General features: G+C 36.7%; 1 protein-coding gene across 4 annotated transcripts in view; it reads left to right on the top strand.

Moving 5' to 3' along the window:
• The window catches only part of IntS1 (integrator complex subunit 1), a 664,867-nt gene that overhangs the window by 491,988 nt on the left and 159,574 nt on the right, over window positions 1-13,305 (top strand). For all 4 annotated transcript variants that reach the window (XM_090410538.1, XM_090410537.1, XM_090410536.1 and 1 more), the window contains exon 38: window positions 6,254-6,341. In XM_090410538.1, coding sequence (XP_090266664.1) covers window positions 6,254-6,341 — 88 coding nt within the window. The remainder of the gene's footprint in view (window positions 1-6,253; window positions 6,342-13,305) is intronic.

Below are 13,305 nucleotides of genomic sequence, written 5' to 3'. Positions count from 1 at the left end.
GACACTGGAGAGCAATATAGACAGGATACAAATTTGACAGAGTGGGGCAGAGAGATTTTCAGCCAAAGACGATCATAGTTATAGGATTCTAAGTTGAATGCTCTCTGGCATGGCATGTCAGAAGAAACGTGCAAACACCACTCTTGAGTTAAAAAAAAAAATCAAAGAATGTGTATTTAGGATGGCTTGTGCTTGAAGAGGCTGAAATTTAGGTTTGTGTCAGGAAAAGCAAGTGGGGTTTTGCAGACTGGAGGTGGAAGGCAATGTTAAGGCTTAAGATAAGACTATGGATATTTGTAAAGTGGATCTAGAAAAGTCTGTGTGGAGTTTGTTGTTGACTGATTGGGTCATACATGTTCTCCATGAGGTACTTGTATTTTGGTGTTCAAGTTCACTATTAATAGAACACAATTTCCATACTAGTATTCCTCTTTTATAATCAATGTTTCATCATCACTTTGTTGTTTATCTTCTAGTTGGTGGTGAAGTTGTCAACCTTGTTCAACACTGGCTGAAGGTAGGGTTGGGCTTGTATACACAATTGGGGTGAACTAACTTTGAGGTTGTTCACTGTCACTGTTAGTTCTGATGTACTCACTGGTGTATCACAGGTTACTTTCACCAGTCACAAGTTTATCCTGTCCTTTCTTTTGTTCTTAGGTCCAAAGCAGTGACATCTGGTGATTTTTTGCAATCAGAACTGAATTTTTTTTATTAGTTTGGTGGTGATGTCTTCCTTCAGCATATCATCGCTCTCAGTGTGGAAGTTGAGCATATATTCGTAGGCTAGGTGTCACACTGATATGATCGTCAGCTTGTCGAGCGCTCCTGAAAAGATTAGTAGTATTTTGTGTTATCATTGGCAATTTTATTAGAATTTTACATAGTATTGTTTGCTTTTTGTTTCTTGGTGTGTCTGTGCAATTTTTGTGTGTTTTCTGTGTTATTTTAATTATTATTTTTAAGATAAGATAGTGTACATATGGCACCGATTGAAAAAAAAAAAAAAATGGCAGCCAGGTCGCCATGTTTCTTTAAGAGTTTGATGTAAACGAATTTATGCAATATGCTGTCTGTAAGATGTATGCTTTGCGAAGAGCGGTGGGAGTCTGGTTAGATGCTGATAGTGGAGTTAATATGTGCAGAAAGTGTAAGGAGAATGAGGATCTCAAGCGTGTTTCGGGTGGCGAGAGTGATATCTTTAACGATAGTCAGAATGTAGAAAATGGCAGTGTTATAGAGAATTGCGAGGTAGTGCCAGATAGGTGTGAGAGCGTCATTGAAAGTGTAAATGAAGGTAGAAATACAGAACGAATGGATGATTTGATTGATAATGAAAATGGTGAGATAAATGCGAGTAGTGAAATCGCACGATTGAGCAGAGCGATACACAGAGCAAAAAGGCAATTGGAGTGTATGGAAAAATGTGTGCTGAACGTATCGACTAATAAACGGCGAAAGTCTGTTACGAAAAATAATAGAATGTTCGTAAATGTCAATAAAATGAAGGAGCGAGTGCTGTATGGGGATTCGCTATTAAGAGGTGTGATAGTTGAGAGTTTGACGAAATCGTACCAGCCGGGTGCGAACATAAAAGATGTCAGCGAATCTATTCGAATGCAAAAACAGAGGGTGAAAGAGATGATAATCGTGGCAGGAACAAATGATTTGAAAGACGACAAAATGGAAATGATAGAGGATATGAGGGAATTACTTGAGGTAGCAAAAGAGAAGAGTGAGAAAGTTAGGATGGTGAGTATTTTACAGCGGTATGACAGTGAAGTGTTTAGAAGGAGGGCCATAATTACCAATGACTTTATGCGTGGGTTATGCATGGAGAGTGGTGTGGAATTTGTGGATGTGTGGAGTGAGTTCGATGGGCAAAAGGATTTATATAAGATGGATGGGTTACATTTGAATGGAGTTGGTGTATGGAGGCTTGAAAAAGTGTTGATGAATGATGTGGAAGTGGATGTACAGAGTCAGGGAAACTAGATTTATTAAGATGGGGAGAGAGTAGATATGCAGACTTTAGGGAGGCAGTTGAGTGTATGAATGAGTATAATATGCCCGAGCGAGTACGAAGGACAACAAATCAGACTGGGATAGTTAGTATAAGGCATCAAAGTAGGGATGGGACTAATGGGCTTCTGCAATTCATGTACACTAATGCCAGGAGTCTTAGAAACAAGAAGGAAGAGTTTTTGGCCTTGGTTGGCACTTCCAGATGGGATGTGCCAACCAAGAATAAAAAGGGGGAGGAGTGTTATTGATGATAGCTGATGAGTTGCAGCCAAGGAGTATAGAAGTTGAACTGCAGGATAGAGAAAAGAGCACATTTGAGGCTGTTTGGTGTGAGATAGAATCTAGCAGAACAAAATATACAATTGGATGCTTCTATAGACCAGGTAATGGAATAGAATGTGGGGATAGTATGCATAGGCAAATAGAAGAAATGAGTGGAAGGAGGGTAATTATTATGGGTAATTTCAATTATGATAACATTGACTGGAAAGAGGAGAGGGCACATGGGAGGAAGGAATTGGATTTTATGAGGTTATTAAGGGACACCTATCTGCGACAACATGTAGTGGAAAATACCAGGGGGCAGAGAGTGCTTGACCTAGTAATTGCAACTGAGAATGTGGCTGTAACGAACATGACCATGTTGCCACCAATTGGTGAGAGTGACCTTGCAGGAGGCAATGGTTGACTGTGTACCAAGAGTCCGAATAATAAATCCCATGACTTGGGAGGTGGCTAAAGGAGTGGAATTTACAATTAAGACAGGGTACATGTGGAATTACCGGGCTGGTAAGTATTGACAAGCTTAGGTGTGTGCTTGGCTCAGTGCCATGCCATGTAAAACTGCAAGGGCTGGATGTTGATAGTGCATGGGAGGTGGTTAAGAAGTATTTGCAGGAGGCAATGGTTGACTGTATACCAAGAGTCCGAATAATAAATCAAGTAGGGGTTAAATGGATGAATAACACTATTAAGCTTGAGCTGCAAAAAAAAAAAAAAGAAACAATTGTGGAGGGAATTTAAGGAGAAAGGTGACCATCAGGTGCAGAACAGTATAAAGCTCAGGCCAGGATGGTAACAAGGGTGGTAAGAAAAGCAAAAGCAGATTACAAAAGAAAATTGGCCTTACAGGCTAAAGAGAATCCCAAACAGTTTTTTCAATATGTTGCAAGTAAAAGGAAAAATGTTCATGGCAGAATGATCTTAAAAAATGCTGAGGGTAGGGAGGTAACCGAATCAGTCGATATAGTGGAATTACTGAGCGAGCACTTTGCAAGAGTATATCATCCAGGTGGTGACATTGCAGGAATGGAAGAACCAACAGCTTATACTGGAATTGTGATGAATGAAGTAGAGGTAACTAGTCTATTACAGAACCTCAATGTCAATACATCTGTGGGATTGGATGGTATACCAGCTCGTGTCGTACGTGAAGTGGCTAAAGAATTGTCAGTACCCTTCACCATTTTGTTTAATTTGAGTCTTGGGTCTGGGTTAGTCCCGAGGGGGTGGGGAAAAAAGAGGGGAAAATAGTTCCACTGCATAAAGGAGGTTCCAAGACTGCTGTTGTAAATTACCGACCGATTAGCATATCAGGAATCATTATCAAGGTCTTGGAGAAATTAGTCAAGAAAAGAATACAGGACTGGATAGGTGAAAATGGGATACTGTATCGGGGACAGCATGGTTTTGTGAAGGGTAGGTCATGCCTCAGTAACTTGCTCACGTATTATAACACAGTGATGGCTGAACTGGATAAGGGTAATGGGTTTACAGTGATTCTACTGGACCTTGCTAAGGCCTTTGACAGGATACCACATGGAATTCTAATCAGTAAATTGCAGCATATGGGGATGGATATAGGGTTGGTGAGATGGATAGGAGGGTGGTTGACGGAGAGATATCAGAGAGTGGTTTATTCAGGAGTAGAGTCCACAAGATGGCCTGTGACTAGTGGTGTGCCACAAGGATCTGTTCTTGGACCACTGCTGTTTAATTTTTTCATTAATGATATAGGAAAGGATCTGAGAGGAACAGTTCATTTGTTTGCAGATGATGCAAAGTTGGGTAGGGCAATAGTGAATGCAGATGATGTCAAAATTTTGCAAGATGATTTGGATAGATTGTAGGTCTGGGCTAAGGAGAATGGATGTCAATTTAATGTGGCAAAATGTAAGGTTATACATTTTGGTGTGAAAAGATTAGCAGCAGTTTACTACATTGGTGGAACTGTACTCCAGGAAATTGATGAGGCACGAGATTTAGGAGTGTTGGTGGATAAGGAGTTGAAGTTTAGAGGGCACATTGCAAAAGTGGCCAAATCAACTCATCAAATCACTTGGTTGCTGAAGAATACGTTGACAAGCAGATTATTGTTCCTCTGTATCGAGCCTTGATAAGACCCCATCTCTACTACTGTGCCCAGATTTGGTCACCTAGGTTTCTTCTTGATGGGGAGGAGGTTGGGAGGATCCAGAGGCGAGTGACCAAAATGATAGTAGGTCTGTGGAATGAACCTTATGAGAACAGGTTGAGGATTTGTGGGTTGCAAAAATTGGTTGATAGGTGGAGGAGGGGAGATATGATTGAGACATTCAAATTGCTGAAGGGTTTCTATAAAATTAATTCAGAAGATATTTTTGAGAACAGGGCTGGTTGTGGGAGGACTAGGGGACATCCATGGAAACTGGGCAAAAGTATGGTTAGTAAAGGTGTTAGAGCTGGGTTCTTTACTTTTAGAGTGGTGAATGAGTGGAATGGGCTGCCAGAGTCTATGGTGGATGCTGTGACAGTGAATGAGTTTAAGGCGAGGTATGATAGATACTGTATGAATGTTGAATAGTTGTGATGAATATGATTTGGGGCCTCTCTCGATGAGTCTAATGACTCCCTGGAGTTGCCCGTAGCAATAATATATATATATATATATATATATATATATATATTTTTTTTTTTTTTTTTTTCTGACCTCAATTGAGTCATGCACTGTTGATCTAATGAGGCTAATGCTGGATGGTGCTGGGAATGGGTGATTTCATGTCAAAGCACTGATTGCACACTTTTTTTTTTTTTCCCCCTATGATGTCTAGTCTTGATTGCATCGTTGCTACACTTGATAGCATCGTTGGATTGATTGGTGCTGGTTAGCTGCACTGCTTTAGATATTCCAAGAACACTCTGTTGTCATTGGATTTTTGTTGTGTGATCTTTGCTTTTTGCGATACCTTGAACCTCTTAAGTCCACCATGAATTTGGGATTTTTCTTTCCTTGCAAACAGCTGCAGTTTTTCCCTTGGCTGAATCTTTTCTTCATATTTTCCACTAGGTCTTCAAGGTTTGCTTCTTGATTTCAAACTCATTTTTTATCCAATAATATTTGTACATTTGGAACGAAATTATCCTCACTGAAAACTGATCAACTTGAATCTTTTTTAAAACTAAACCTTTTGCATGTTTTACTCTTCAGTATAGTATCCATTTTTATCTTGTTGAAAAATAAATGGTGACTTTCACTTAGTGCCATCACTGTGGTTATTGTTAACAACCAGAATGAAGAAAAAAAAATCCTGTGTCTGCTTTTTAAACCTTCCTGGCACCTGCTGAGTGAGTGATATACAAATGCCATGCATTTGGTCTAAAAGAGTTGTACATTTGGTCTCCCTCTCTCATTCTTTTTTCCATCATATATCACTTCCACATGACATGGAATATATTCCTACAAAGTTTTGCAGTATTTGGATCACTGAATGGCACTCCACAAAGCCATAAAAAGGGACACTTTAATTTTTCTCACCCTGTACCTACCATTATTATTAGATTTGTCCATTTCCCAAAACATTTCTTGATGTTCTGCATCATGTCCTGTCTTTTAGATACCCAGCACCAAAAAAGCTTTTTGTTACTACCCTTTCTTAAAAAAATTTCTTTACATCTTCCTTACTGGAATTTTCTGTGAGACTTTTGCAACATTTAAGTTAGTTTCTCATTTTGAAATTTGCCACATATCTAATTGAAAATGCTATAGACTACTTCCTTTCCATGATCACTATTGCTCAAATATAATACCTTCAAGTATTATATTTGAGATTATCTTGAATTAACTGTTAAGTCCCTTCCAAATAGCTTTACTCTTCAAATGAGCAAAGTGTAAATTTTCATAAGAATAAATATTATGAGGTTGAATTGCCTATACCAATATACTAATTATACACTTCATTTTGCATTGCAGATATGATGCCACTTCTGTGCTTGATTTTCTGTGGGCTTGTATTCACATTCCTAAAATATGGCAAGGCAGAGATAAGAAAACTCCAAAGGTGAGTTTTATATGTAGGTATTTTAATGTTTTAGGAAGCGATTTTTTAGAAATAATTATTACATGAATAATGTGCATATTTCAATTAAAAACTATTCTCCCCAAAAAATGACAATTATTAGGAACTGCAGAAGACCAGATACACATATAATCCTCTAATTTTTAAAGAAATTTTCATGTGTCATCTATTTTGCGAGAGCAGCTGCATTCATTTGCACATATAACACTTCATAATTGAATGCCAAAAGTGACATATATGGACCAAAATGTAAATCTTATCATTTCCCAAAATGTACAAGATCCTATGACTGGTCAGGCTAAAATTGAGTTTCTAAGGGATAAAACAAGATTCCTGCCTGAAATTAGATAACTTAGCCTTGTTTGAAAAAGCTAGCATAGAATTCCTACCTTCTCAGGCATAATTTGCACCTAGATCTTTATACTAAGCATGTAGCAACAACATAAGCATCTTATTGAAAATAGTGAGTAGTTGTGTTATTAGAATACCACATACAAAAGGTTGAAAATGTATAACATGCTAGTACCATGGACAAAGTTATCCAGGATCCCTGCTCTAAAGAGTAACATGAACTTTTTCATATCATTCTGGTGATAGTTTCATGCCATGCATGAAACCATTTACCACTTAAAGAATTTCATAAACATCCATACTACAGTGGGATTTGAGTTCAACAGTTTGCAGAGTAGGTGCTGTCCACTTAGTCATTCTAGCCTGCAAAAATTGAGATATTGAGTGAAGCATGTGATAACTGTTTCAGTTGACTTTAAGCAAAACAGAATAGAAAGAAAGGGTGTTTGAAAACACTGTCTTCAAATGCCACCTTAGATTATTGTTTAACCGTTGTGAATACATCATCACATTCCTGATGTGTACCCTTGAAGGCACTGCAGAAAAAGTTTACATTATTAGTAACTAAATTATTATTATTAAATTGGCAGTTTTTTCTCCAAATTAGTCTGTCAGAACTCCAGTATTGTTGATTGTTATATATTGGTTTTCTGAGATACTATGATTTACATAAAATCACTTAGATCTCTGGGTCTTTCCTAGCATCAAACACCTCTTTTGATAACTTTTGCTCTCCCATTCTCTTTAAGTAACCATACCATTTGTAATTAGTACTCACACATTCCAGAATGTTAACATGCCAAGTCCCTTCAACTAAATATCTTTATTTAAATATGATTCTGCATATTTTCATAGTTTGGTATTTTTATTGCTGAGTTTCATGCCCAATTTATTACAGCTGTTATTCAGTTTCATTAGAGAACCATGGAGACTTGCATTGCATTTAGGAGTACATCATCTGTATAAAGCAAAGATCTAAGTTTGTTATCTCTGTTCTAATATTGAGTTTAATGCTACTTTCTTTCATAATGCACTCCTATATGGAGTGCATGATGATGAATAAGAGTAGAAATAGTGTGCATCTTTTGTCTGATACTTGATTTTACATCAAACCATCTTCGTTTATTTTCTTCAATTCTAACTGCTGACTTACAACTTAAAGTATGTACTGCTCTGTATAATGTTTCATTTACCTATATAATTGTAGTAAGGTGCCCAGAGAAAAGCTTTTCGAGCTTTTCTCTGGGCACCTTTTGTATGAATTTTCCAGATCTACAAAAACTTAAGTACAAATCCTTGTTATATTCCAATGATTTCTTAGCAATTTGTGATAAAGTGAAAATCTGATCTTGACAACCTCTATTTGGCCTGAACCCAGATTCTTCAAGTTATTCCTGCCACAATTTTTCTCAATCTCTTCTCAAGTATGCCTACATAAATCTTACCTGGAACACTTAGTAGAAAAATTTCTCAGTAATTCTCCCATTCAGATTTATTCCCCTTTTTATAGATACAAACTATGAGGCCGTCTTATTTATGTGGTCATATATCATCTACTTCAAACTGTCTTTTCACATTTCAGGCTTTTGGTAGCGTTTTCTATCTCAAGTACTGATATGTGTGCCTGTTTGTATTCTTCTTGAATATTTTCTGCTACTGTTCTGTCATTTCTTGTTCCATTTAACAGTTTTTTATTTCAAAATAATTATTCCAGGCATCTAGAATATCCTGATCTACAGTTTTTTCTAGATTGTTCTATTTATTTCCTTATCTTAAAGCTAATGAACTATCTAAGGTAAATAATCATCCATAATTTCAATAGCATTAGCTGCTGATCTTAGTTTGCTTTGATCTGAATTTATTGTATTTTAATCATTAAACTTTTTTTTTCTCTGTTATTTCTCAAGATCATTTAGCATTTTCTGAACTGCTTCTTTACTTTTTGCTAACTGAACAATGCCATCTGCAAAACATAAATTATTTAGATTCTTTTGCTGTTAATTTCATTGTTTTCCCATGATAGTGTTTCCATAAAGGAGGGAAACAAGGAAATCTGAAACTCAGATCTCATTAATTCCCTCCTTTCCATGATGTTCTAACTCTATACTGACTGTTGAGTTCTGATCTACAGTTAATTTAATCTGATATATTTTGGTGGAATAGCATGTTGTTTTAAGTTCTTTGTTATTTCTGATTTTATAAAGAATCAAGAGCTGTCTGCAAATCTATAAACACTAAATATGCAGGAAGATAATATATGTTTACTTTTCTATTACTTTGGTAATATTATGGATATAATCTGTAGAGCTTCTTGTTCATGTGGCTGAGAACATCTAAAAATATTGTAATGTTATTACAATCTATGATATGAAATCATCTCTGCAACCATTTTTATCATCATCATCAAATTCCTGCCAGGGGGTGTACAGGATATGATAGTACTACATGAAAAATTTACATCTTTACTAACTTCCTATCTACAATTTTCCTCTAAATCAGTCTGTTACTTGTCAAGACTCCAACATTACCAGATCTTATGTTTCTATCGTCTAAGGCACTTTGTACCGTATCAATCCACCTATATCTTGGTCTTCCCCTGGGTCGTTTTGCTGCCAACCTGTCAGAGAACACTTGTTTTGCTAATCTTTCCTTGCCATTTTGTTCAAGTGACCATACCACCTGAGATTAGCTCTGCTAATGCATTCCTGGATGATGACAATCTGAAGTTCTTTCCTAATATTCTCGTTTTTAATATGACATTGCCATTGATGCCATCTGTTCATGCCTATAATCTTTCTCAGGACTCTCATATCTGCAGTCTCTAGTCTTTTGTCAAGTGTTTTACTTCTGACCCAGCTCTCAGATCCATAAGTTAAAACTGGTTTGAACACTGTCTTGTATACAGCTAATTTAGTGATCCGCCTAATTTCTCTCTTATTCCATATGAATTTATCTGTTGTCCATTTCCATATTTAATTTACCATCTTCAGTAAAAATCGTGCCTAAGTAGCTAAAAATTGTTTCACTTGTTCGACAGGGTCTCCATTCACAACACAGTTAATATTTTAATGATTCTGCCTATTTTCATTGTCCTTCTCTTTTTAATGCTGACCTTCATACCATATCTATTACAACAGTTATTCAATTTAGTCAGGGAATCTTGAAAACTTGTAGCAGATTTATTTAGAAGTATAACATCGTCCGCATAAAGCAAAGAGCTGACATTAACATCTCCAATTCTGATATCATGTTTAATACCACTTTCCTTCATAATGTGATCCATATAGATAATGAATAACAGAGGGGATAATGTACATCCTTGTCTCACACCAGATTTAACATTAAACCATCTTCCTGTACTTCCTTCAATTCTAACTGCTGACTTACAACTCAAATAAAGACTAAGTATTGCTTGATATAATGCCCCATTGACACCATATAACTGTAGCGTATTGAATAACTTCTCTCTTGGCACCTTGTCATACGCCTTTTCCAAATCGACAAAACTTAAATACAGATCTTTGTTATATTCCCATGATTTCGCCACTATTTGTCGTAAAGTGACGATCTGATCCTGACAGCCTCTCTTTGACCTGAATCCAACTTGTTCTTCACCCAGCTTTTCTTCCACAATTCTTCTCAACCGTTTCTCAAGTATACTTGCATATATCTTACCAGGAACACTCAATAGGGATATATCTCTGTAATTCTCACATTCAGTTTTATTTCCCTTTTTATATATAGGTACAATGAGAGCTCTACTCCAATCATTGGGAATTCGTCCCTCTGTCCAGGCATTCTGAACTATGCATTGCAGCCACTGTAAGACTTTTATACCACCATACTTCAGCATTTCTGGTCGAATATCATCTACTCCTGCAGCCTTTCCACATTTCAAGCCTTTGATGGCTTTTTCTACTTCAAGTATGGATATGTATTCCTGACTGCATGCCTGGTCAGTGTTTTTTTATCACTGTGCTGTCATCACTGCTTGTTTCATTTAGCAAATTTTCAAAGTAATTACTCCATACTTCAAGGATATCTTTTTCTCCTGTTTTCATTTCACCTTTATCATCTCCAACTCCTTTTACAGCACTTTTTCCTCCATTCCTAAGCTTCTTCAACAACCTCCAGAATATTTTGCCACCTTCTTGATATTTATTTTCTATGTTCTTGCCAAAGTCCTCCCATGACTTTTTTTTAGCTAGTTTTACATGCTGTTTAGCTTTCTTACATTTGTCTCTGTATTCTCTAACAGCAAAAGCTGACTTATTTGCCAGGAACTTTTGATATGCTTTCTTCTTTTCCTTCACTGCCTCTTTAACTTCCTGTGTCCACCATGGAGTTCTAATTTTTCTATTCTTGCAGACAACTTCAGCACATGCCTCTCTAGCTGAATCAGTCAGGGTTTTCTTCAAGTCTTGCCACTGAATCTCCAAGGTTACGTTCCTGTTCTCAAACTCTTTCATTTTTTCTTCAATAATCTTTGTGTATTTTAGTCTACAGTTCATATTTGAGAGCTGCTCAACTTTTATTCGCTTTAAAACTTTCCTACATGTCATTCTTTTCAATATGAAATTCAATTTTATTCTATTCAAGACTAAATAGTGATCACTTCCAATTTCAAATGCTCTGTACACTCTGGTGTCCTGCACCAGGAAGAAAACATCACTATCAACAATAATATAGTCAATGAGACTTTTCTTATTCCTTGCCTCTTCTCTCCATGTGAATTTGTGCACATTTTTATGTTGGAACATAGTGTTAGTAATAACCAGTCCATGTCCTGAGCAGAAATCCAACAGGTATTTATTATTATTATTATTAGCTTTGCTCTTTTCTCCAAATTTTCCCAAAACATTTTTGTATGTCTGACAATCACTTCCTACTCTGCTATTTAGATCCCCAACTAGGACCAACTTTTCCTTTTTCATTGTGTCAGTAGCTTTCTCTAGAGCCTCAAAAAATTCTTCCACTTCTACCTTAGCAGAGCCTTCTGTGGGACACCATAGGCACAAATAAGTCTCATTGTCCCATTCCCTATTCTGATATTTGCCCAAATCACTCTACTTGACACTGCCTGCCTTTCAAGAAGATGAGCCTCGTATTTTGTGTTGAATACTATGGCTACCCCTTATTTCCCTTGATTGTCATTGCCTTAATATAACATTTTGTATTTATTGCTCAGAAAGATCTCACCAGTTTTTATCTTTTTTTTTCAGTCACCCCCTATTATGTCGATCTGGTACTTATCTAATTCCTCTGCTAGCTCCATTTCTTTGCCATTCAGACTTCTTATGTTAATAGTACCGATCTTTAACTCTGGTGATGTTGAGTTGGGGTGTGTTTTCAGATTTGTTCCAGTAGCTGACCTTTCGCTATTCGCCCTGGTTCCCTGGCAAAAACAACGCGGGCCTTGTTTAACTGGGCGATGCCCCAGCCAGCATGAAATTTTGTCATTTTGTACCATCATTTTGTATTTTGGTTTAACGAATAAGAATACAATTTGGTCGGCTAAATCCCAAATTGCCAACCCATCCTCGTTCGTTCAGTAGATACCCAACAAAGTGCAACACGAGAAGGTGAGGATTGGACATTAGATCAGAAGCCATGGTCGGTTCTCTGCATTCCTTTAAAGGCTATGTGGAGGTCTCCTCTCAGTTATACCGCTTTGACCCTTAAGCACCCCTACCATTTTTATATAATATGATAATCACTAATTTTATGTCATTGCTGTGTATTTCTTTTTCTGTTGTCAAAATATCATAAACTCATAATCTTATAAAACAGTCTCACAGTTTTCCATATCTACAAAATGTAAATTTAGATCCTTGTGATATTCCCATGTTTTCCCAGGTGTTTATTCTAAAGTGAAAATCTGATTTGGACAACCTCTCTCTCACCTGAACCTGTTCATTCCCACGATTTTTTAACTTCTTTTCAATAAACTTGCATAAATCTTATGGGAACTCTCAGTTGGAAAATTCCACCATAATACTCACATTCAGTCTTATTTCCTTTTTTTGTAGATTGGTAATGAGAAATCTTGACTCCAGTCATCACCTATTGACCATGCTTTCTGAATTATGTAGTGCAGCTACTGTACCAATTTTATACCTTTCCTCTTTTCAGGTTTTCAATGACTTTTCTACCTAAAAGTATATTGATATATACTATATATACTATATATATAAACACTCCTGATTGCAATGTGCCTATATAGATCTGTGGAAATAGCATTTCTTTCCACAGCACTAGACTTCTCTAAGATATGCCATTATGAGTTCAATTCTAATTGCCAACTAGAGAAACTTTTTTTCTGGGCCTTTCTTCAGTGATTACAAATTAATCAATCTTTGGCATAGACCAGTAGATTTTAATCTCTCAAAATTGGGTTTTAAATCCTCGTCTCAAAAAAATCAGCCATGGAACTCTTTATTACATAAATTAATACAGTGTTATAATTTAGAGCCACAAGCTGGTAGCATCACCTCTTGTGGTCTCTCTCTCTCTCTCTCTCTCTCTCTCTCTTGAATGCCTTGGTTCACTAATTGCTTTGGCTTACCTTTTAGTGAAGACTGAAGGATGAAGATTG

Source organism: Typopeltis vanoorti, chromosome 20 (genome assembly GCF_054136105.1).
Source record: "Typopeltis vanoorti isolate ZY-2024b chromosome 20, IOZ_Tvanoo_1.0, whole genome shotgun sequence".
Lineage (NCBI taxonomy): Eukaryota > Metazoa > Arthropoda > Arachnida > Uropygi > Thelyphonidae > Typopeltis > Typopeltis vanoorti.
Note: the sequence above shows the minus strand (reverse complement) of the source record. Positions and strands in the feature narration are given on the sequence as shown.